The sequence below is a fragment of the Psammomys obesus genome, unplaced genomic scaffold (genome assembly GCF_907164565.1).
Source record: "Psammomys obesus unplaced genomic scaffold, mPsaObe1.curated_primary_1811, whole genome shotgun sequence".
NCBI lineage: Eukaryota > Metazoa > Chordata > Mammalia > Rodentia > Muridae > Psammomys > Psammomys obesus.
Window position 1 is genome coordinate 2,208,609 of NW_026596131.1, and position 21,815 is coordinate 2,230,423.

Here is a 21,815-nt window from a genome sequence, read left to right on the forward strand (position 1 = left end):
AGCATGTGTGAGATCGCTGAGTTCAATCTGTCACTAAAAAAATGGTGTATGTACTAGATACAGTATAAGTCACATTTTGAAATATTTATTCAACAATACTATGCTTGTTAGTTCTTTTCTCTCCTTTTTGCCCTCTCTGAAATGAGGTCTCATGTAATCCAGATTAGCCTCAAATTTGCTATGTGGCCAAGATCCTCCTCCTCCTACCTCTCAAGAGTTTATATGAGATTTGGTTTTAGTTGTTGTTTGTTTTGTGGCTAGGAGGATTGGCAATCTTAGAATGGTGATGTTTTTACTGTTTTTTTTTTTTTTTTTTTTTTTTTTTGTGCCTTGTTTTGGCATTTTATTTTATTTTAATTAGTGAGACAGCCTTACCGTGTAGCCCAGGCTGGCATTGCTCACTGTATAGGCCTTGAACTCATAGCCATTCTCCTGCTTTACCCTCTCTGGTACTGAGATTATCACAGGCGTGGCTCACCATGTCTGCTATTATTACTGAGTTCTTCTTTCTGGAATCATATTATTATTTTTATCGGGAGAAATGTTTGTTTGTTTTCAGTGCTAGAGATCCAGCCCAGGGCCTCACTCCTGCTAAGCTCTACCACTGAGCTACATCCCTGGCCCAAGGGGAATTATATGAAATAAGCAGACAATAGGTGCTGGGTGTGGCCCTGTATAGCAGTTATTCTGACACTAAGGCAGCTAGACAGGATTTTCCGTTTGAGCCCAGAAAACAAAACCATAAACCAAACCTAAAGTCAAAAACCAAAATCCTACTCAGATTATTGCCCAATTAGGAGACAGACAACATTTGGGAGTCTGGGCATAAGGGCTGTGCGTGTGCCTGTTTGCCTGTGTGTGTGTGTAGGTGTATGCTGTGTTTTTTTAAACAAACAAAAACAAAACCAAACCAGGGTCGCATTGTATAGCCCATGTAGGACATGCTGGGCTTGAGCTTCTCCCTGACTCTGCCTCAGGAGTGCTGGCCACAGGTGTGACCCATCATGCCTAGCCATAGCACACCTTTAAGCCAGAAAAGTGGGACTGGGATGATTTATATTGACTTATCTTTGATCACTGTCTCAGTAACACAAAGTTATTCACTGCCTTGAAGCCACACTGGGGTATGTTCATGTTCTTCTGGTGCGATGGAAGTATTTGTGACAAGCTCTGTCTACAGCCCAACTTTGACAATTACGTGTGTGTGTGTTAGGATCAAACCTGACCTAAGGTTTTCCTAAGCAAATGCTATAGATACCACCAGGCTATCCCTGTTTGTATTTTTTTGAAACAGGGTATCACCAAGTTGCCCATGCTGGCCTTGAGCTTATGATCCTGCTATCTCAGCCTCCTAAGTAGATAGGATTATAGGCCTGTGCTAGCAAGCCTAGCTTACGCTGACTCTTACTAGAAGTGCTGCTGTGGGGCTGTGGCTGTAGTTCAGATGATACAGTATTTGCTTAGCATGTACAAGGGCTCAGAATTGGTCCCTTGCATCATGTAAACAGCATGGTCAGCATACCTATAACCTTAGCACTTGGGGTCAGTGGGGAGCAAAGCAGTGTTCTTGTGTACAACTACTCCCCTTTTGCAAGAGGCCCTGGTGTACCCAGAAGAAATCTGGGAAATACTACAATGGTGTTGAGTTATGTGTCTGTGTGTGTGTGTGTGTGTGTGTGTGTGTGTGTGTGTGCGCGCACCAGCCAGAAGACAACTTTCTTCAGGAATGTCATCCACCTTTGAGACAGGATCTCTCATTTGCCTGGAGTTGACCAGTTAGACTGGCTGGTGAGCGAGCTCCAGGGGTCCTCTGTCTCTGCCTCCCCAGCGCTGAGGTTAGCAGAGCGTGCCCTCTGCCTGGTATTTTTGCGTGGGTTCTGGTGATCAAACTCAGCTTCTCTTGTGTGCAAGGCAGGCGCTTACTGACTGACCTCTCCGCAGCCCAAGTTATTTTTCTTTGAATTTTCTAGCAAAGCAGACAAGAAAGCCTCAAACTCTAAGAGTCTCTGACTCCTAGGTATTCTTTTAAATTTTTATAGACTCCTTGGAGATGTTCTATGAGAAGAAAGAGTCTGTGGTTCTTGCAGAAGTGAGCGCTGTGATAATACAAACTAGTTTTGACTTCATTCCGTGCTCAGCCACTGAATAGGTAGCACTTTTAACTTTATTCTTTCTTGTATCTTTTGCTTATGACAAAAAGATTATTTTTTTATCTATTTTTGAGTTTCATGTTACTGTGTGTGTGTGTGTTTGTGTGTATACAGTGTGTGTGGGTGCTATGGAGATCAGAAGAGGGTTTCATGTTCCGCAGGAGTTCAGGCAGCTGTGTGGGTGCAGGGAATCAAACTCTGGTTCTCTACTAGAGCAGCAAGTACTCTGAACTGTGAAAACCTCTCTCTGTCCCACCTACTTGTTTTGTAAGTTAGTAACTGGGAATGGTATCCATGCCTATAATCTGAGCACTGGAAAGATTGAGGCAGGAGGATCCTATGGAGTTGAAGCCAGCCTGGGCTAGTGAACAGATTCAGGCTCTGCCAGTCCTGAACAAGAATTTAACCTCGGTGCTGGAGAAATGGCTCAGTGGTTAAGAGCACTGTCTGCTCTTCCAAAGGACCTGGATTCAATTCCCAGCACCCACATGGCAGCTCACAACTGTCTATGCCCCCAATTCCAAGGGATCTGACACCTTCACACTAATGCACATAAAATAAAATTATATAAGTTATTAAAAAAAAAAGAATTTAACTTCTTAGATGTGACTCTTCCTGTCTAAAGTTCAGGTGCTATTAGGGCGTTTACACTGCTGTATGGCAGTAGTTAGTGTTCAGGGCAGGAGAGATGGCTCAGTGGGTGCAGTGTGAATGTCAGAATCTCCAGAATCCAGGTGACACCCTAAGTGGCAGTGCCCACCTCTGCAATCCCAGTGCTCCTGTGGGGAGATGAGAGAGACGGAGAATCCCTAGAATCTTGTGGCCAGCGAGCCTGAAACAGCAGTAAACAACAAAAAATCCTGCCTCAGTCAAGATAGAAGCCAAGGTCATCCTCTAATCTCTACACAAATGTAAATGCACACACAAACGGCCCTCAACCTGAGGTAAAACACCCCTGGCTTCCTGGGGCTCCTGAATTCATACACATACTCTCCTCATCCCTACATACATAAAAATAAATTTAAAATAATAAAAATAAATCTTTCAAAAAATACGGTCACCCTTTATACTTTATAATACTTTATGATCTGGCTTCACCCCCCTTCCCCCATCACAGGGTATCTTGGATCTTTTTGGTATTTATGGAGGAAGGCTCTTTATTCTTGTTTGTGGGCACATTCTATTTTATTATATTATATTGTAATTTGTTTAACTTTTCCCCCTATCAGTGGCAATTTGGATGTCTACTTAGAAAAGAGGCACAATGGATTTTCTTTACCTTTGCTCACTTACATAAATTTATACCACTGTGGCTTTAAAATGAATACTATTTTTATTTAGAAGAATACCATAATTTTAAGAAATCACAGTTGAAGAATCTTCTATGAGATATGCGTATCATTCCTTGATGACACAGTCAACTTACTGGTTCAACACGCAATCTAAAATGTAGCCTGCTTTATTTCTGATTTGAAAGAATTTTCATAAAATCAAGTGATAGTTTTCCTGGTATTTTTCTTTTATAAACTAAACCTATTGATCTCTCTCCTAAGAGAATTCATCCATTGTTTTTATTATTCCCTCTTTGTCCTGTCAGCACCATGTTCTTGAAAGAAAAGAATGAAAGTGTGCAGCTAATATACAATTGGGCTGCCAGATAGAGCCAGTGCTTTCTTGGGCCCTGGCACTGGGAGTAGGTGTGGCTCAGATACCCAGAGGCATCAGTCATTTTAAAACTAAGAGCTTTTAGAAGGCATGGCCCAGCTAGGAAGCTTCAGGCAGTGAAGAGAAAGCAATGGAGAGGAGAGAAAGCAATCCACAGAGGGAAGATAAAATATATAACTAAGAGCGTATTTTAGTGAAATTACGCTCAATTACCAGTATCCACATTTGACACTCCCCCCCTCCCCTCTTATTTTGAGACAGAGTTATGCTATGTTATATGGTCCTGAGAAGCGGACTGCTATATAGACTAGCAGCTGGCCTTCAACTTAAGGCAGTCTTCTCAGCTTTGCCTCCTAGGCTAGGATTACAGGCATGTGTGCAGCACACCACACGGCAGGCATTTAGAATTCAGATGGTTGGCATGCCAGTTTGAATGACAGCTTCTTTCTTGCTCATTTGTCGCCCCCATGCCTGGTGCTAGGGGAGCAAACCCAGGGTCTTGCACATTCTAGGTGAGGCCTTTGCCACTGAGCTACACCTCCACCCGACAGCTTCTGTTTCTCTCCTTATTTCGCACAATGCAATTACATTAGAGAACAGGTGCTTGGACAAAGAAAGTCCCAGGTGCTCTGGGAGCATGTCAAAGGGCCTTAGCTCAGTTTAAGAGGTAGGGAAGGCCTTCTCAAAGAGTGATGGAGAACTAAGGAGGAATTAGTTCTCCCCTGAAGAAATGAGAGGGAGCAGAAATGGAGAATATTCAAAAGAGAGAACATGGTCTGCATAGGACTCTGTGGGGAGGGAGAGGAGAAGTGGGAAATAGATTGAAAAGTTGAGATAGATTTGAAGAGCTTCCAGTGTGGCTGCAGCAGGGACTTGGGGGTGGAAAATGAAAGTTTGAGAGAAAGGGATGCGGGGTCGTGGGGGGACTTCCTTACTACATTCACATATTTGATTATCTTTTTAAAAAAAATTATTGTATTGGTATGTGTGTGTGCCTGGATTTATGTATGGTATATGACATGCACGCATGGTGCCTGTGGAGCTGAGAAGAGGCCCAATCCCCCAGGAGCTGGGTTTGCAGGCTGTTGTGAGCTGGGCAGTGTGGGTGCTGCTAACTGAACCTGTGTTTTCTGCAAGAGCAGCAAGCACTCTATACTGCTGAGCTATCTCTCCAGCCCCTATTTGTACATCGAGTTTGCTTTCATCATGTGTCTGATAGAAAGTCACTGTGGTGTGAATATACTTTAAACTGAGCAAGAGATTTTGATGGTTTGAGCTGGGCTAGTAGAGCTGGGGTGAAAGAAAGGCAGGTGGATTGGAGACCTATTTAAGATTGGTGGTTGGAAAAGGAGAATGGAGAGGAAGAGTTTGATGATAACTCAGTGTCTTCCTTAGGGAACCAATAATGAACAATGGAGGAAATGATGGGTTCAGTTTGGAGCTGTAGAATTTGAGGTGCCTGCGGGATACTCAAGATTGGTGCCTGGAATTTAGAATACAGACCTGCCTAAGCTGGAATCCTCAGCGCATAGGCAACTGCAGCATGGGAATGTTTGACTTTGGTGGCTGAGGGACAGACAATGGAAATGGAAATCACAAAGAGGGCACCTGAAGGAAAGGTTAGGGTAAGAAGCTTACTTAGCTCAGTTATTGAAGAGGTTAAATGAGATTACATACCTGGCATCTAGTAAATGGTCGGTGTTTTTCTCTTTTTCCTCAGCAGAAAAAAAAAAAAAACAAATTCCAGTTAAGGCACTTGAGTAAAGTAGGGACTTAATCAAGTGAGAATATGAGACTTGAAAGTTTGAAGAAAAATCGAGTTGGGTCTAGTGACACAGCCTTTTAATTTCAGCGCCCAGGAGGCAGAGGCAGGCGGATCTTGGCGTTTTAGAGCAGACAGGCTACATAGCAGCTCAGGACAGACTAGGTTAAGTAGAGAGCGAGACTCAAAAAAGAAAAAAAAAAAGAGAGAAAAACAGGACAAGAGAGTTAATTAAATATCATGGCATTGAGGGTGGGGATAGAGAGAGGATTGTTCAAGACACTAAGATTTGACACTACAGGCAAAGACAACTGAAAATGGCATCTGAAGAAGATTTTTCTGGAATCTGAACTATGTCGCTGCAACAATGTCAAGAGAAAGGGAACCCACATTAATTGTGGTAGTTGGAATCTAAAGACTGGGTGTATAAATTGTTGAAACAATGGAGGTTGGAGAAGTTAACCACAATGCTCTTTTGAAATATCACACAGCCACTACAATTGTTTTGAGACAATATTTACTGGCACAGGAAACACTTAAAAAAGTGTAAGCACACCACAGAACAATACGAAGTTTTTGTTTTGTTTTTCCAAACACTGTATATCTAGCTAGGAAATAGAACTTATCTCCAGGGAGGGATTTTCTTTCTATTTTCCTGTACTTGTTCCGTTTTCTTTTAAAAACGTGGCTCGCTTTTAGAATCCTAAGAGCAAAACTGTTGTCCAAAAGCAACTCGAGCAGAACACAGAATGTGGGGACCCACATTCCAGTACTCCTAGGCTTTGGGAACGAGGAATCGGGACCCATGGGTGTGGCCTCGGGAGGTCTGAGACCCGGGGGAAGGAGAGGCGCGGCGAGACCGGCCTCCCGCCTGCAAAAGCGGCAGTCGGAGCCGTGGGTACTCGGGAGGTTGCGCAGCACAAGTGGCCTGGAAGCACGGAGCTAAATCTTCTCCGCCCATTCCGCGCCAGCCGCTTCGCACCAGCAGGGGCCGGGCACCTCAGGACCCCGAAGTCGCGACAATCGACAGCCCCAGGGCCGAAGGTTGACGTTTTCTGAGGGCCTCCGCAGAGAACGTCTCGGCCAAAACCCGGGCCAGAAGAGCCGCCTGGGGGAACAGCGCCAGCCCGCGCGCACGTCGAGGGTTCCGCGACCGGACAGGGGCGGGGCTGTGGGCGGAGCCTCAGGCCGGCGCTGTGATTGGAGCGGCCCACACCTTCGGCAGGAGAAGCCGAGAGCGCCAGCTAGCGACGCCCCGAGGCGGGCGCTCGGCGCTCTCTCCCTGATTGGCTAGGCGCGAGAGGACGGGCGCTGTCTCGGTGATTGGCAGGCCCTAGACAGCCCTCGGAAATCGCTTTGACTTCGCCCATTGGCATCCTGTGAGAGTAGGCGGGATTGGTTCGCCGTGATTAGCTGGCGGCTGAGAGTGAGGGCGTCGGGAGAGAGCGGAGGAGGGGCGGGAGTACCTGGCTTCCTCCTGGTTATTGGCTGGCAGTGAGAGTGGGGGTGGCGCCAAGGCCCAGCGGCTGCCTGCGATTGGAGGATGCCGGCGTGAGTGACAGCCAGCGAGGCTAGCTGCGCGCCCAGCGGTTTGTTTTTCGGAGCGTTCCTGAGGTGGAGAACGGTGGCCGGACGGAGCGACTTCTGGACTTCGGGACTGGCAGGCGGGCGGGCCGAGCGGCGCCGCCGAGGCCGGGTTGGGCCGAGCCTGGGAGCGCCGGGGATGTAGCGGGCCACTCCGCCCATGCCACAGCGCCCGGCCGCGGCCGGAGCCGGAGCCCGGGGAGGCGGCGGGGGCCCCGAGCGCAGCCAGCGCAGCCCGCGGCCCCCGCGCGGAGCCAGGCCCGCTGCCGTCCCCGCCGCCTGCTCCCCCGGCATGCAGCCCCGGCTGCAGAGGTGACACTTCTGGGCTGTAGCCGCCGCCGCCGCCACCATGGGTGAGTGCCGCCACCGCCCCGGCCTGTGCCCGCGCCGTTTCGTGACGCCCCGCCCCGGGCTGAGGGGAGGAGGACCCTGGGCCGCCGCCTGACAGGCATGGACGGCCCGCCGGTCCTGGGGCAGGGGACCGCGGAGCGCTCGCCTCTCCGCGCCTCCGCGACCGGGGCGGCTCCGGCCGCTGCCACCCTCCGGGCTGGCCCTGCCGGCCAGACCCACTGGGCAGCTCTCTTTCCGGGCGTGCGGCCGGCGCATCCCGGGGAGGGGTCTGCGGGACCGAGGCCCGTGCTCGGCGGGGCCGCCCACTCGGTCCCCAGCGAGCTGGCCCGCGAGCTCGAGGGTGGGGGAGCCGGAGCTCAGTGTGGGGCCGGGGTTGGAGCCTGGTGCAGGCCCAGCTGCTGTTGTGTCTTTTCCTTGATTTGCTTTTTTTTTTTTTTTCCTGCCTGTGTCATTTCCTTCCCTTTGCTCACACAGGCTGGCCTGTGAGTTCCCGGGGCTTTGCTCTCGAGCTCGGTGCGTTCCCCTGCGCGGTGGGGGGAGGGTGTGCGGGGGATCGACTGCGAGGCGATTCGACGCGGATCCCTGTTAGCTACAGCGGGCTTGAGAAATGCGAGCTGCGCTCCTCGCCGATTACTGGAAGTTAAGATTGGTTAAGCGCTGTGGGTTACAACTCAGACCCTGCGATTGGAAAAATCCGGCTATTATTTTTATCCTGCGCTATCCCTGAAACTATGTAACTTTTTGAAAGAGGCATTCGCTACACAAAAGAATCACTATGAAATCATTTCCTTTTTGTCAGTATTTGCAATTCTGCTGTGAAGATGTAATCTAAGAAAAGTTTTAAATGTCTTCCACACAGTATTTGAACTGAATTGTAGTTACCATGATTTTGGTACTTTACCAAAAGACTTGGACTCAGCTAAGGAATGTGTGACATTTTAAGTTTACCTTGCTTCTCCAGTTGGCCCAGGTATGGTGATGCTCTTGTTCCTGGTCTCAAATCAGGTTCTGCGAAACATTTAGTATTGTCCTAAGTCAGAAAGGGGTAAAATTTAGTGAAAGCCTCCTTTGCAGAAGTATTCATTGCTTGCATCAGTGCTCCATATGAAAACGGAATGTTAATGTTTGCTTTGTCCCATAGCAAGGTCAAGTCGTTTTTGTAGGAGGTTAAGTGGATGCAATAGCACATTGGCTTTAAATGAATTGCTTTGTTCTTAACCCGCTGTCCCTCATACAGTATGGGAAGGATTTGTTCATGTTCTGTTCTCTTTCCATACTGTATTTTGGACTTTTTTTTTTTTTTTTCCTTTCTACAGAGGTCTCATCTGAGAGATACAAAAGGAACCCAGTAAGGCCTTACATTTAAATATTTATTTATATTTACAATGCATACACATTCCAGTAAATACTTATGGAATGCTTATTATATGGGGCACATATTTCTTGATATAATAATTGGGGAACAAAGTTCTTTTTGTCCTCCCCAGGCCTCCCACATTTTATCTTTTGCTACAGAACTTAAGCTAATCTTTGAAATATGGATCTATATTGTAATAGTCTAATAAGTTTTCCTTCTTGTCTTGTGGGTGAGACTTAAGTTCCAAAGGGGAGTGAGATCGTGAGATCCCTGGGGTGTACAGACCTCACACACAACACTTTGATTTCAAAACCAGTGAGAGTGCCCAGATAATGAGGGCCTCATCTTATTATTTAGCATGAAAATAGACGAGAGCCTGTTTTCACATTTGAAGATGTTTTCAACAAGTGTATGAATATATGGGAAGGCCTTGCTGGGAGGAAAGAAACTATTTCTTTCCCCTGGGTAAAGTCCCAAAGAAAAAAGAATAGGGAACTTGGTATCTTCTCATTTGACCCCATGTCACTTTTTAACTGTATTGTCTTGTTTTCAGTGCTGGGAATCAACCCCCACCCCCACCCGCACCCCTTAGCCGTGTGAATGCTAGGCAAACACTTTATCATTGGGCCTACATCCCTAGCATTCTTTCTTGATACCGTTTCTCTCTCTCTAGTTTAAAAAATAGCTTATTTTTATTTAAAGTGCATTGGCGTCTTGCCTGCATGTATGTCTGTGTCAGGGTGTGAGTTACGGACAGTTTTGAGCCTCCATGTAGGTGCTGGGAATTGAACCCAGTTCCTTTGGAAAAGCAGCCAATGCTCTTAATCGCTGAGCCACGCCATCTCTTCAGCCCCCTATCCCGTTTTGTTTTGTTCTGAGACAGGGTCTCCCTGCATAACCCTAGCTACCCTAGTACTTGCTGTATAGATCAGGCTATCCTTGAATCTGTAGTAATCCTTCTGCCTCTGCTTCCCCAGAACCCAGTAAACAAACAAACTCAAACATTTAATAAAAGATAAACAGATTCCTTAATATTTTCGGTACTTAAAATCCAGGTCAATGACTAAAGGACTGAAACTAGTTTGCATCTCTGCCCTGCAGGCCCTTTGATCTACAGTCATATTTTCCTGAGCAGTTCTGTGCTCCAGACTCAAGCCTGTTTGACCACTTGACTTGTTAATGAAAACAGGTCAGACTTTATATTGTCTGTTAGTTCTAGCAAACACCTAGTGGAAACTGCAACTTGTCCTTGTAAATAATAGGAAATCTCTGGTTGGTTGGTTGTTTTGTTTTTTGTTTTGGTTTTATTTTTGGCTTTGCTATGGTGTGACTATTGAAACTGGGATTTTTTTTTCTTGGACATACTAGAAATCTTCCAATAATTATAGTAATGCTATTAATAATTATTTGGGACTTACTTGCTAGTGTTTATTTGCTCTTTTTCTAAATGTGATTTGAAGCTTAGTGGGATATATTAAAAATGGGTAAGGACATGGACATATTACAGGAATCTAGGGAATTGAATATAGGATTAAAGATGGTTGGTTCTGGGCTGACAACTTGGTTTAGAGTAGAAATTGTTGTAACTTACAGAATGAGGTCTGTGTTTCTAGGGTTCCAAGGCTTTTGGAAGTCTCAATTTGACTAGACCACCTCTGTAGTAGACTCAGCATGATTAACAACTGTCTTGAGACTCCTGAGTCATAGTTTAATAAATTAACACACCTGTAGCATGAGTAGATTTTGTTTTTATTCTTTTTTTAAGATTTATTTTTATTTAGGTGTATGTGTTTGTGTGAATGTCAGAGCAGAGTGTTAGCTCCACGGAAGCTAGAGTTTCAGGAGGTTGTGAGGAGCCTGATGAGCAGAAAGAGCTTTTTTTTTCTTTTTAAATTATTATTATTATTATTATTTATAATTTATTCACTTTGTATCCCAGTTGTAGCCCCCTGCCTTGTTTCCTCCTGGTCCCACCCTCTCTCCCTCCCTCTTCCTCCCCTATCCCTCTCCCCTAATCCACTGATAGCAAGAAGAGCCCTTAACCACTGAATAAATATCTCCAGCCCACGAAGCCTGTTTTTTGAAAGAGAGTCTCAGGAACTGAGGCCATGCATACAAGACTCATGAGTAGAATTTTGATGTGTTTTTAAATTTTTAAATTACTTTTTAAATGTGTAATGTGTTTTGCCTATGTGTGTGTGTACCACACGTGTGCCCAGTGCCCACAAAGGCTGTGTCAGATCCCATGGAACTGGAGTAACAGACAGTTGTGAGCCACTGTGTGGGTCCTGGGAATTGAGCCTCAGTCCTCTGAAAGAACAGCTGGGGCTCTTAACTGTTGGGCCATCTCTTTAACCCTGATTTTTTGATATTTTTAAAAAATGACAGTTGAGGGCAGGAAAGACAGCTTAGTGGGTAAAAGTGCTTGCTCTGCAAGCATGAGGACCCGAGTTTGAATCTCTAGTATCCACATAAAAAGCCAGCCCTGGCTTTAACCTGTAACCCTAGCATTGGGGGAGGAGGCAGGTGGATCTTGTGAGCTCCTGCCTAGTTAGCCAGCTTAGCCAAAATGGTGTACTTGCAGTTCAGTGAGAGACCCCATCTTAAGGTAGAAAGGTGAAGAACATAGAAGACCCCTGAGTCTTGCTCTGCCAACAACATGCACATCAGAGGTGCGCTCCACCCCGCATGCTCACGTGCACAAACATACATACAAGGATAAACAAAGAAAAATAAAAAATGATGGTACATGCCTCCATTCTCAGCACTTAGGAATTGGAAGTAGAAGAATCAGGAGTTCTAGACCATTTTTACTGCATAGCAGAAATGAAGCCTATTTGGGCTATTTGAAGACTGACAGAAGACCAAAACAATATAAATCAGATTTTAGATTTTGTAAAACAAAAATATGCATTCAACTAAACATTACTTAGGGAAATACAGAGTGCAAGTTTTCCTGGTTTTTTAAATAAATTGTTCACTTACTCTGTGCCCGTTTGCCAAGTGCATCCTCTATTCAGGTGTTGTATTTAGCCTGGGCCTGTGTGTACCAAGAGCTCACAAGGAGGTACGATGAAGCAGAAATTGCAAACAAATTCAGACTGAGTATTCCTTATCTAAAAGGTCTAGGGAGCTAGCTCAGTGGTAGAGTGTCCTGTATGACATGTGTGAGACCTTTAAAGTTCAATTCTTACTATCAAAGTACTGGGAATCAGAGTTTATCAGATTTTTTAATTAAATTTAGTTGTTTTATGTGTGAGGGTTTTGTTTGCATATCTGCATGTGTAACACATGCATGCTTGGTGCTGTCAGAGGTCAGAAGAAGATACCAGATTCCCTGGAACTAGAGTTACATGTGGTTGTTAATCAACATGTGGCTGCTGGAACTTGAACCCAGGATGATTGCAGCAGCATAAGTGCTCCTAACCCCTTAGCCATCTCACCATCCCTCACACTCCGTCCCCTTGATTTGGGAACATTTGCCTAGACTTTCCTGGTTGAGTATCTCTAGTCTGTTTCAGATTAAGGATGCTGAACCAGTAAGTGATTGTTGATACCCTGCCAAAAGTGTGTAATTGTTTGAAAGAAGAGACCAGTTCTGTAAGTTAACGGTTGGGACGCACATACGCGGCCCACACGTACGTTATGTAATACAGTCTTCAGTCCTTTAAGTTAGTTTCACCAAGTATTAAAATATAATCGAAAGGAGCTGACAGTTAGCTTGGTAAGGTGCTTGCTTTGCAAGTGAAGACCTGAGTTCAAATCCCTAGTACATATGTGACAAGCCTACAAGATGGGGAGGGAGCCCTGCAAGAGGATTCCTGGTGCCTCCTGGCCAGCCAACATAGGTGAATTCCAGGTTCACTGAGAGGTCATGTCCCCCAAAATATGGTGGAGAGATGGACAGGAAGATACCTGATATCAACCTTTGACCTCCAAAGGCACATGCACAAGACCTGTGAATGAATGAATATTACACACAGTGGTGTAAAATGGTGATTCTGTTGATTTTTAGGAAGAAGCACTGCTTTACTTTGGTGATATGTATTTAAACATTTTGAACCAGTAGTTAATTTTGGTAGGTTGTTATATCTCCTAGTAACAAAACAATAAATATCAGTATTTAACTTTGAGTAAAAATTAAATACTGTTTTTGAAAATTTTTTTATTATCTTTAAAATTTTGAGAAAGGCCTGAAACAGGGGTGTCAACCTGTAGCTCTGTCTGTCCTGCAACTCACTATGTAGACCAACCTGACCTGGAATTTACAGAGATCTGCCTGTCTCTGCCTCCTAGTTGGTGGGATTATAGATGTGAGTCACCACTCTTGGCTTTAACCATTTTCTGTGTTTGTTTTTTGAAACTGGGTCTCTTGTGGTCCACCCTGGTCTCAAACTAAACTTGCCATGAACTCATGATTCTTCTACTTCCATTTCCTGAGTGCTAAGATCAAAAGGTATGCACCACTGTGCCTGGGTGAACCATGTTCTTTAAATTGTGTGTGGGGGGTAGGCATACATGCATGTGTGGAGGTCAAAGGACAACTTTTTGGAGTCACTTCTTTCCTTTCACTGTGGATCTGAGCATCAGGCTTGCAGAAGCGTTTATAGGCTGAGCCATCTCACTAATTCTCCACCCTTGTTCTTGAAGGAGCAAATTTTCTTAAAGATGGGGTCTGGTTTGTGTATACTTACTGTCAAATGATTTTTGTCAGTGACAGGGCTGGGAGGTATACTCAGGGTACATGATAGGAAATTCCCCAATAATCAATAAAAATATTATGTTGGAAAAAATGATTTTTGCCTGGTTATGGTCAGGGTAGAGGCAGTGGAAAAAAAAAAAAAAAGAAATGTCATGAAGAGAAAGTAAAATCTGACTCAGGCACTCTGAAGCACAGACTGTCTTGAGTTGAGCAGTATGATCAGATGACCTGGCAGGACTAAGACAGAGCCTTGGCAAGATGAAGAAATAACATCATTAGTTCAGTGAAAACAAAGATTAAAACATTACTTTAGACCGGGTGTGGTGGAGAGCTCCTTTAATCCCAGCACTTTCGAGAAAGGCAGGTAGAACTCTGAGTTTGAGGCAAGCCTGGTCTGCTTAGTGAGTTCTAGGACAGCTGGCTACATAGAGAGACCTTGTCTCCAAAAACCTGCCATCAACAAAAAATTACTTTGGGGATTTGTAAATGTGGAAAAGATAGTGTGTGGCATAATAAATAGATATCTTGTAGGATGACAGTGTTTATTACAAGACATGGTACTTCCTGTAACTCCCTGGGTTAGCCAAGAGAGCTCACAAAAGGGAAGTGCCTTAAAGACCTTTCAAATAGAAGTTCAGTGTGGAAAAGTCACTTCGTACTGGAGCTAGAAAGGAGGGTATATTGCCCCACACCATAAGTCAGAAATAAGAGAAGAGAAAGTACAAGCTTCTGAGGATTACCCGCTTGCTTATGATTTCTTAGGAGCCTCTGTTTCCCTCCCCTTCTCTCCTCTCCCCTTCCCTCCTCTTCATCTCTCTCCCCTTCCCTTCCTGTGTGTGCACCAGGTACATGCTCGTGTGTGCCCGCTGTTTGTGTGTGGAGGTCAGGATAATTTGTGTAGGGGTCACTTCTCTCCTACCACCACGTGGGTTTCAGGAATCAAACCCAGTTTGTCAGGCTTGATGGCGAAGTGCCTTTGCCTGCTGAGTGCTCTTGCTTCCTTTTTAAAGTCTGAACTCTGATCCCTGTTTTGTAGATCTCTCTCTCTCTCTCTCTCTCTCTCTCTCTCTCTTTTCCTGTGAATAAGCACTATACCCTTCCTAGATTGTTTGTTTGTTTGTTCAGTGTGTGTGCTTTTGTAGGGCAGTGCACATCTGCCTTGGTGGCCTCTTTCTAGAGGTTAGAGAACAGCTTCTGGCAGTTGGTTCTTACCTTTTGTGTGGTTCCTAGAGATCCAACTCAAGCGCTCAGGCTTAGCGGCAAGTGCCTTCACCAAGTGAGCCACCACCACACCTCATGTTTGTTTGTTTTTTTGAAACAGATTCTTATTTATTCATAGCTGGCCTGGATCTCCCCGTATAGCTAAGCATAACCGTGAACTCCCACTTCTACATCTCAAGTACTAGGATTTTAGGCATGCCACAACAAATGACCCTAATTTTTAAATTTCTAGTACTTTATTTCTTTTTTAAATTTTATTTTTTTATGTTTTTTTTTCTGATAGTCTACTGATCAAAGTCTCATCCTCTTTACTCCTTTATCCATTATTTGATAATTATTTTTTTTTCAGCTCACTTTGTAAGCTTTCTGGCATAGCTGAAATAGCTGGCTGTTCGGAAAGAATCTTTATTCTGTTAATGATTATTTATTCTGTTAATGATTATATAAAATTCTCTATATACAAATTCTTGCTACTCACATTTTAAAATATTTTCATACATTTGTATTTATGTATACTGGTTTGTATATTGTCTAAATTAGCTTACTTTGTTTTTGTGAGACCAGGTCTTGCTGTATAAGCCAACCTGGCCTTGAACTTGCTGTGGTCTTCCTGCTTCAGACTTCCTAGGTGTGATTTTGGTGAATTTGGGGCCATGTGGCATCATACCTGGTTTAGGCTTATGTTTGTGTGTGTGTGTGTTATTGTTTTTATTTATTTATTTATTTATTTTTTGAGGCAGACCAGGCTGTCTTCATACTTGTGATACTACTGCCTTAAGCCACCTGAGTTCTGGGATTACAGGTGTGTGTCACCATGCCTGTTTCTTCAATCTACTTCTTAAAATGACATATATCTGTATATTTTTTAGAATTTAACTTATTTGTTTTTGAGTCAGGATCTCACTGTGTAGCCCTGGCTGTCCTGGAACTGTGTATGGAGACCAGACTGGCCTCACCAACTCAAAAGGTCTACCTTCCTCTGCCTCCCATTGCTGAGATTAAAAGCATGTGCCACCACTCCCAGCTTTATACATTTACCCCAAGGGTTTTTACTTCCAAAAGCCCTGAAGTCGCTTTTAAAACTTTGTCTTTTTTGCTTTTCTTAAGATAAGAGTCTCACTGTAGTTTTAGCTGCTCTGGAGCTCGCTATACAGATCTGGCTACCCTCAAACTCACCGAGATTTTCCTGCCTCTGCCTTCCAAGGGCTGGGATTAAAGTTTGGCTTCACTGCTCCTGCCTACGTTTCAAATGTTGAGAAGTGGGACTGGAGAGATGACTCAGCAGTTGAGCACTGGCTGCTCTTTGAAGGGTCCGGGTTCAGTTCTTAGAACCACATGTTAGCTCAGAACCATCTGTGACTCCAGTTCCAAGGGATCAGCTGCCTCCTTGCCTCTGTGGGCACCAGGCATGCATGCATGGGGTGTGTATACATGCATGGAGGCAAAACACTCAGATATATAAAATCTTTTAAGAGGCTTTTTAATGTATAATGCATGATAAATATTGAGCAAATGTTTATTGTTAATGATTAATAATTCAGGAATAAATTAAATCCTAGGGTAGATTAGCCCTTCCAGTCTTTTTCCACTGACCTTTTCATATTGATGACTATAACAGCCAGCATATTTAAAGCATTACTAAGTATCATGAGGAGTAATTTGTAAGTTTTCTTCTTTGTCTCTTTCTATCTTAGCAACTCTATAAAATGATGCTTTATAACCTCCATATTGCAAATGAGGAAATTGAGATTTAAGGAAAATGCATGATTTATTTAAGGACTCCTTAAACTCAGATGTTTCTTACTCAAAGTTCATATTCCTGGCTGCTGCCTTGTAAGAAAGCTCTTACTTTAAAGAGTTGCTCTTGTAGGATTCCATGCTGAGGGAATGCTGATAATCGAGTTAAAATCTCAGTCTAGAAAGCAATACCTGAAAGTGCCACTCAGTTCACATCTTATATTCGTCTGTGTCTGTAGTTGGAGTATCATTGAAAAATGTCATTGCTTCTAGTTTTATGCTTGTCTTCATAAAATTCAATTCATAACCCTGCTTTCCTTATATCAGCTGCCCTAGGTTTCAGGCAATAATGTTTAATAATATATGTTATTTTATATGTCTATTACATTTAAGCTAGCTTAGATACTATGTTTCAGTGTATTGCTAGGGCCTTACATATGTATACCCCGCCTCTGTTCTTGTTTTTTTGTTTATTAGTGTGTATTGGTGTGAGGGTGTCAGATTCTGTGGAACTGGAGTTACAGACAGTTGTGAGCTGCCATGTGGTTGCTGGGAATTGAATCTGGATCCTCTGGAAGAGCAGCCAGTGCTCTTCACCACTGAGGCATCTCTCCAGCCCTTGTTTTGTATTAATTTATTTTGTTTACGTATGTGGATTGGTTTGCTTTCATGTGTGTCTGTGCATCACTTGCCGCCTTCTTCTGGAGGAGGCCAGGAGAGGGTACTAGCTCCCCTGAATGGTTGTAAGCTGTTGTGTGGATTCTGGGAATCAAACCCAGGTTCTCTGCAAGAATAGCTGGTGTTCTTAACACTGAGTCATCTTTCAGCCCTTAAAACTTTTTTTTTTTTTTTTGAGAGAGAGAGAGGGTCTGACTATGTAGTCCTGGGTGGCATAGAACTGTATAGACCAGGCTGGTCTTGAAGTCACAAAGATCCGCTGCCTCTGCTCCTGAGTGCTGTGTTAAAGATGTGTGCCACCATGCCCGGCTTGGTTTGTTTGTTTGTTTTTAATTTGGTTATTAGATTAAAAACACTAACAAGCAAATTCTCTTTAGCCGCCCCAACTGAGCTACTGTTGTTTCCTCTACTGAATTATTTTATTGAAGGTTTCTAATGTTTGAGTATTAGAACTATATGTGCAGTACATCCCCTCCCCTATTTTGAGGCAGGGTCTTGCTGTGTTGTCCAGGTTGATCTCCCAAGTTAAGAACCTCCTGCTTCAGCCTTTTTTCAGTGCTTGGGTTAAAGGGCATGGGCCACTATACTGGACTAATAATTTTTGTATATATTTTAAAGTGGAATTATATAGGAAACTACTCTTATTTCTTTCTTGCCAGTTTTAAATTTGATTTTACTTTTCTGAACAGTCAAAAATATCGCTATAGGTATCTTTGCTTCCTTCCTCTGTCTCTTCAGAGGTATTCTGAGAAGTTGGGAGAGGCAAGTAGTATTGGAGAAGAGACCAGATTCTGCTGTGTTTTCCTTCCTGTGACGTATTAATATTTCTAAGGGACAAGAATAAAGAGCAGAAGATGGGCACTCTTTTTGGGTGGAGTCTTTTTTACTTGCTTTTTTAAAAGGTGTGCCCTAAGTTCCCAAGTGAGTCATTTGGGGAATGTGACAGCTCACCCTCATGTTCTCTTCCAGATCGACAGATACACTTATTTTCAATCTTTAAATGTTATTTGAATGGGCTAAGATCTCTGGGAGAATTTGTAAAGCTTGAGATTGGGCTGGTTTATGTTCTGAGTTTTGAATAGTTTGTCTTCAAGCGTGAGAACTCTAGTATTCTGCCATGTTTCAAGAGAAAGGGATTAAAAGTAAAGCCAATAAGGTAGAGATAATGCATTGCTCAGGAGGACTACTACCTTTTGCCCTCCCTATCAGAAGCTGACTGGCTTGTAAAGTTTGTAGTTAGAAGCAGTATTTAAAGGTTAATATAAAACAGCTGTTCAGAGCAGCTACCTGAGGTGCTTTAAGATGTTCTCTTTTACACATCCATAGTGCGTTAATAGTAAGTCTGGCTATGTGTGGTTGCCAATCCTGTAAAAATCCCAGTTAGGATGCTAAGACAGGAGGATGTCATGTTCTGGGATACATACGTGCATACATACATAGTAAGCCCCTGCCTTTAAAAAAAGAAAAAGAGAGAAAAACTAGGTCTAGGACCAATCCTACCCCTGAGTTAGCTTGCCGAATTTCTGTTTTCATTCCATAGCCAGCTATATTGTACTATGCTGTTTCTCACTCTAACTTTTCAGGGTTTTCATGGCTCAGTTCTTCTGGCATTGAATAAACTACCCCCTCAGTCGAAATCCATGCATTGCCAGAAATCTGAAGGACTAATTAAGAAAGCATTAAAATGCAAATTGCTACAGCTTAATTATCTTCTTTTTAACCACTGTGACTGTAGTCACAGGGTCTGTCTTTTTGCTGTTTTGAAATGGTCTTGCTGAATTACCCTGGCTGGCTGCACACTTGCAGTGATCCTTCTGCTAGGATCTCAAGTGTGGGGACTATAGGCACATGCCACCACATCTGGCTCAAGGGCTGTCATTTACACCCTGGAATATTAGTTGTATAACTTGTGGAAATAATGCTTTATTGGTCTGTATTGAAGTGTCTTAGTCCACGTGCTCTTTTTCATTTCAGATGAACAGGAGGCATTAGACTCGATCATGAAGGACCTGGTGGCCCTCCAGATGAGCCGACGTCCCCGGGTGTCTGCATATGAGACCATGAAGAACAAGGACACAGGTCACTCAAACAGGCAGGTATGTGTAGCTCTGGTAAAAAGAGCTTAACTAATTTGATTGGGAAGGGGTTTTCAGGTGAGCACTGTATGAGAAGTTGAAGCTACTCTGAATGCTTGAATGAAAGGCTTGAATGCTGTTGGTCTTTCACACTCGTGTTAAATAGTGAATGATACGTAGCAGACAGGCATAGGTCCATGAGCTGGAGTTCTTGGCATGTTCTGTGGAGGATGAGAATAATTCTTTCCCTTGTTACGAAGTCTATATTCAGGTACATCTTTTGCTTTTATTGATTATTTGGCAGACCAGATTCATGATCTGTAACTTGGAAGGTCTTCAGCTACCTTAGAGTGTACACTCAGGAAAAACTAATTAATTTTCACGTTCACTTATATAAAATATAATTCATTCATTAAGTATCACATAACATTTTTTTTTTGTTTGGTTTCATTTTTTGAGACAGGGTTTCTCTGTGCAGCCTTGGCTGTCCTGGAACTCGATCTGTAGACCAGGCTGGCCTGGAATACACAGAGATCAGCCTGCCTCTGCCTCCTGAGTGAGTGCTGGAATTGAAGGCATGCCACACCACTGCTCAGCTTTCACATAACATATTTTAAGAGGAATGCTGAGTGATCTTATTACTGTTTCCCATTATTGGCTTGGGTATTTGTGAGTGTCTTTTTATTGAGAGTCATGTGCTGCTTTAGGAAAACATTTCCTATTTTTGTTAACATTTAAATCCATGTGATGTTGAAATCATCTCATGTCTGGCATCATTTATCATCCTGTTTCCTGGGTAAGCTGGCCTTCAGAGAAGAGTAAACGGAGGGTCCCACACAGCCTGGTGGTGTCTAGTGCACGGTTATGCCTGTAGTACCCAAGGACGTATGCTTGATGAAAATCTCCCTTTGGGTTTTCTTACTAACTAACCTCTTTTCATTCAATCTGGTCTATCAGCTGTTCAGGGTTACATAGAAATTATAGGGCTTTAGAACTTTTTTCTGTCTGTGGCCAGCTAGATATACTCTCACAGAGTATTTCCTGCCTTTAGGAATTCTAAGTTCCCTGAGGGGTTAGGGGAGTGTTTTTGCTCCATGTTATAATAGATTAGCCTAGAAATCTGCCTCTATTGTTGTGATTATCTATAGAACTGGACAAAATAACAAATTAGGACTCTAGGACTCAGTCTTACACTTTTCATACATTAATCTGTTTGTGTGGCTTCCCCTTTGTGTTAATTTACTTGTATTCAAAGCCATGTTGGGAAGGAACGTTTTTACCAGACGTGAGTCCCCTCCCCCATGGCTTGAATCTAATGACCTCACTTTCCTTCCTGTCTTCCTATGTGGAGTGTGCTTGCTAACGCAGCTACAGTTAGCTGATCTTTTCCTAACTGGACTGTTGGCATGGATAGCAATTACGGGGGGGGGGGGGGGGGGGGGCCGGGGGGGCGCACCCAAAAAAGGGGGGGGGGGGGGGGGGGGGGGGGGGGGGGGGGGGAGGCCCTAAGGGATCACTCCAGAAAAAGGCAGAGATAGTCCTGGGTAGTTTCATGGGAATCCTGCTTGGTGCTTAAAAGCTGTTACCAAAAAGTCTTGCTTTTTAAAAAAAAAAAAAAAAAACTGCCGCCTGCTGTAGAGTGAAGTCAGTGGTTATAAAGATTAGGAAATGGATTAATTGTTTGTTAGAAAGTAATAGTAATAAGAGCTTTTGGCTCTTTGGCTCCATAATTTACTTGAATAATATCAAATACTTTTCTGTTACGTGGAGGATACAAAAAAAAAAACCTCGGATTTTTTATTTTTAAAGAAAAACATACAACAGCAGCATCTCAGCCCTTCTGAACAGCCCCAGAGTAACAACAAGCTCATGTGAAGGGGCCAATGAGAAAAAGAAAGTTTGTTGAGGACCCAAATTACCTGTGAAAGGTGAAATGTCCTTTTAAACTTGCCACTAGTGCTGGAAGAGCAGACTTCATTTCCTGGACAAAGTGGATGTCGAGGTCATTGGTTAGTGTGACCCAAATTCTGTCTTGAAGGAACTGTGTCTCACAATACTATTACTCATCGGCAGCCTCTGTCAGTGTGGTCGGGAATGTTCCATATCTGTGTTATCTTCAGTATGCTGGCCGCTGGCCACATGTAGCTGTTGAGCAACTGGATTTTCTATTTTCTTTAATTTTAATTAAATTAAATAGCCATATGTGGCTTGTGGCTATTGTATTGGACAAAACAGTTTTATAAACAATATAAGGGACTTTTTCTGGTGGTGGTGGGGAATGACGACAAGAAACTACAAGCTTAGAAACTTACAGCTTCATTGGTGAATTCATTCCTTCTACGTAGGTTATTAGTTTCTACACTCTGTGGTAAGCCTATTTATGAAAATCATCTTTAAGATTGTATTCTTGTGGGGATGTGAAGCTGAAGAACTAACATGGTTATTTAAAAATGTAAGCTCAAGGATCAGAGATAGCTCAGTTGGTATAGTTCAGTTCCCAGCACAAAAGCAGGAGGGTGTGGGGGGGGGGCAT

The 21,815-nt window shown here is 43.6% G+C and overlaps 1 protein-coding gene across 4 annotated transcripts in view; it reads left to right on the top strand.

Annotated features, from left to right (window-relative positions):
* The first annotated feature begins 7,435 nt into the window (after positions 1-7,435).
* The window catches only part of Map3k3 (mitogen-activated protein kinase kinase kinase 3), a 67,199-nt gene continuing 52,819 nt past the window's right edge, over positions 7,436-21,815 (top strand). For 3 of the 4 annotated variants that reach the window (XR_008718382.1, XM_055592175.1, XM_055592176.1), the window contains exons 1-2: positions 7,436-7,514; positions 19,182-19,303. Coding sequence is in view for 3 of the 4 variants with exons in the window: in XM_055592175.1 (XP_055448150.1) it covers positions 7,511-7,514; positions 19,182-19,303 (126 nt within the window). In the remaining variant the exon portion in view is untranslated. Of the gene's footprint in view, positions 7,515-7,973; positions 8,026-19,181; positions 19,304-21,815 lie in introns of those variants that run through there. The other variant, XM_055592177.1, reaches the window with a different exon arrangement.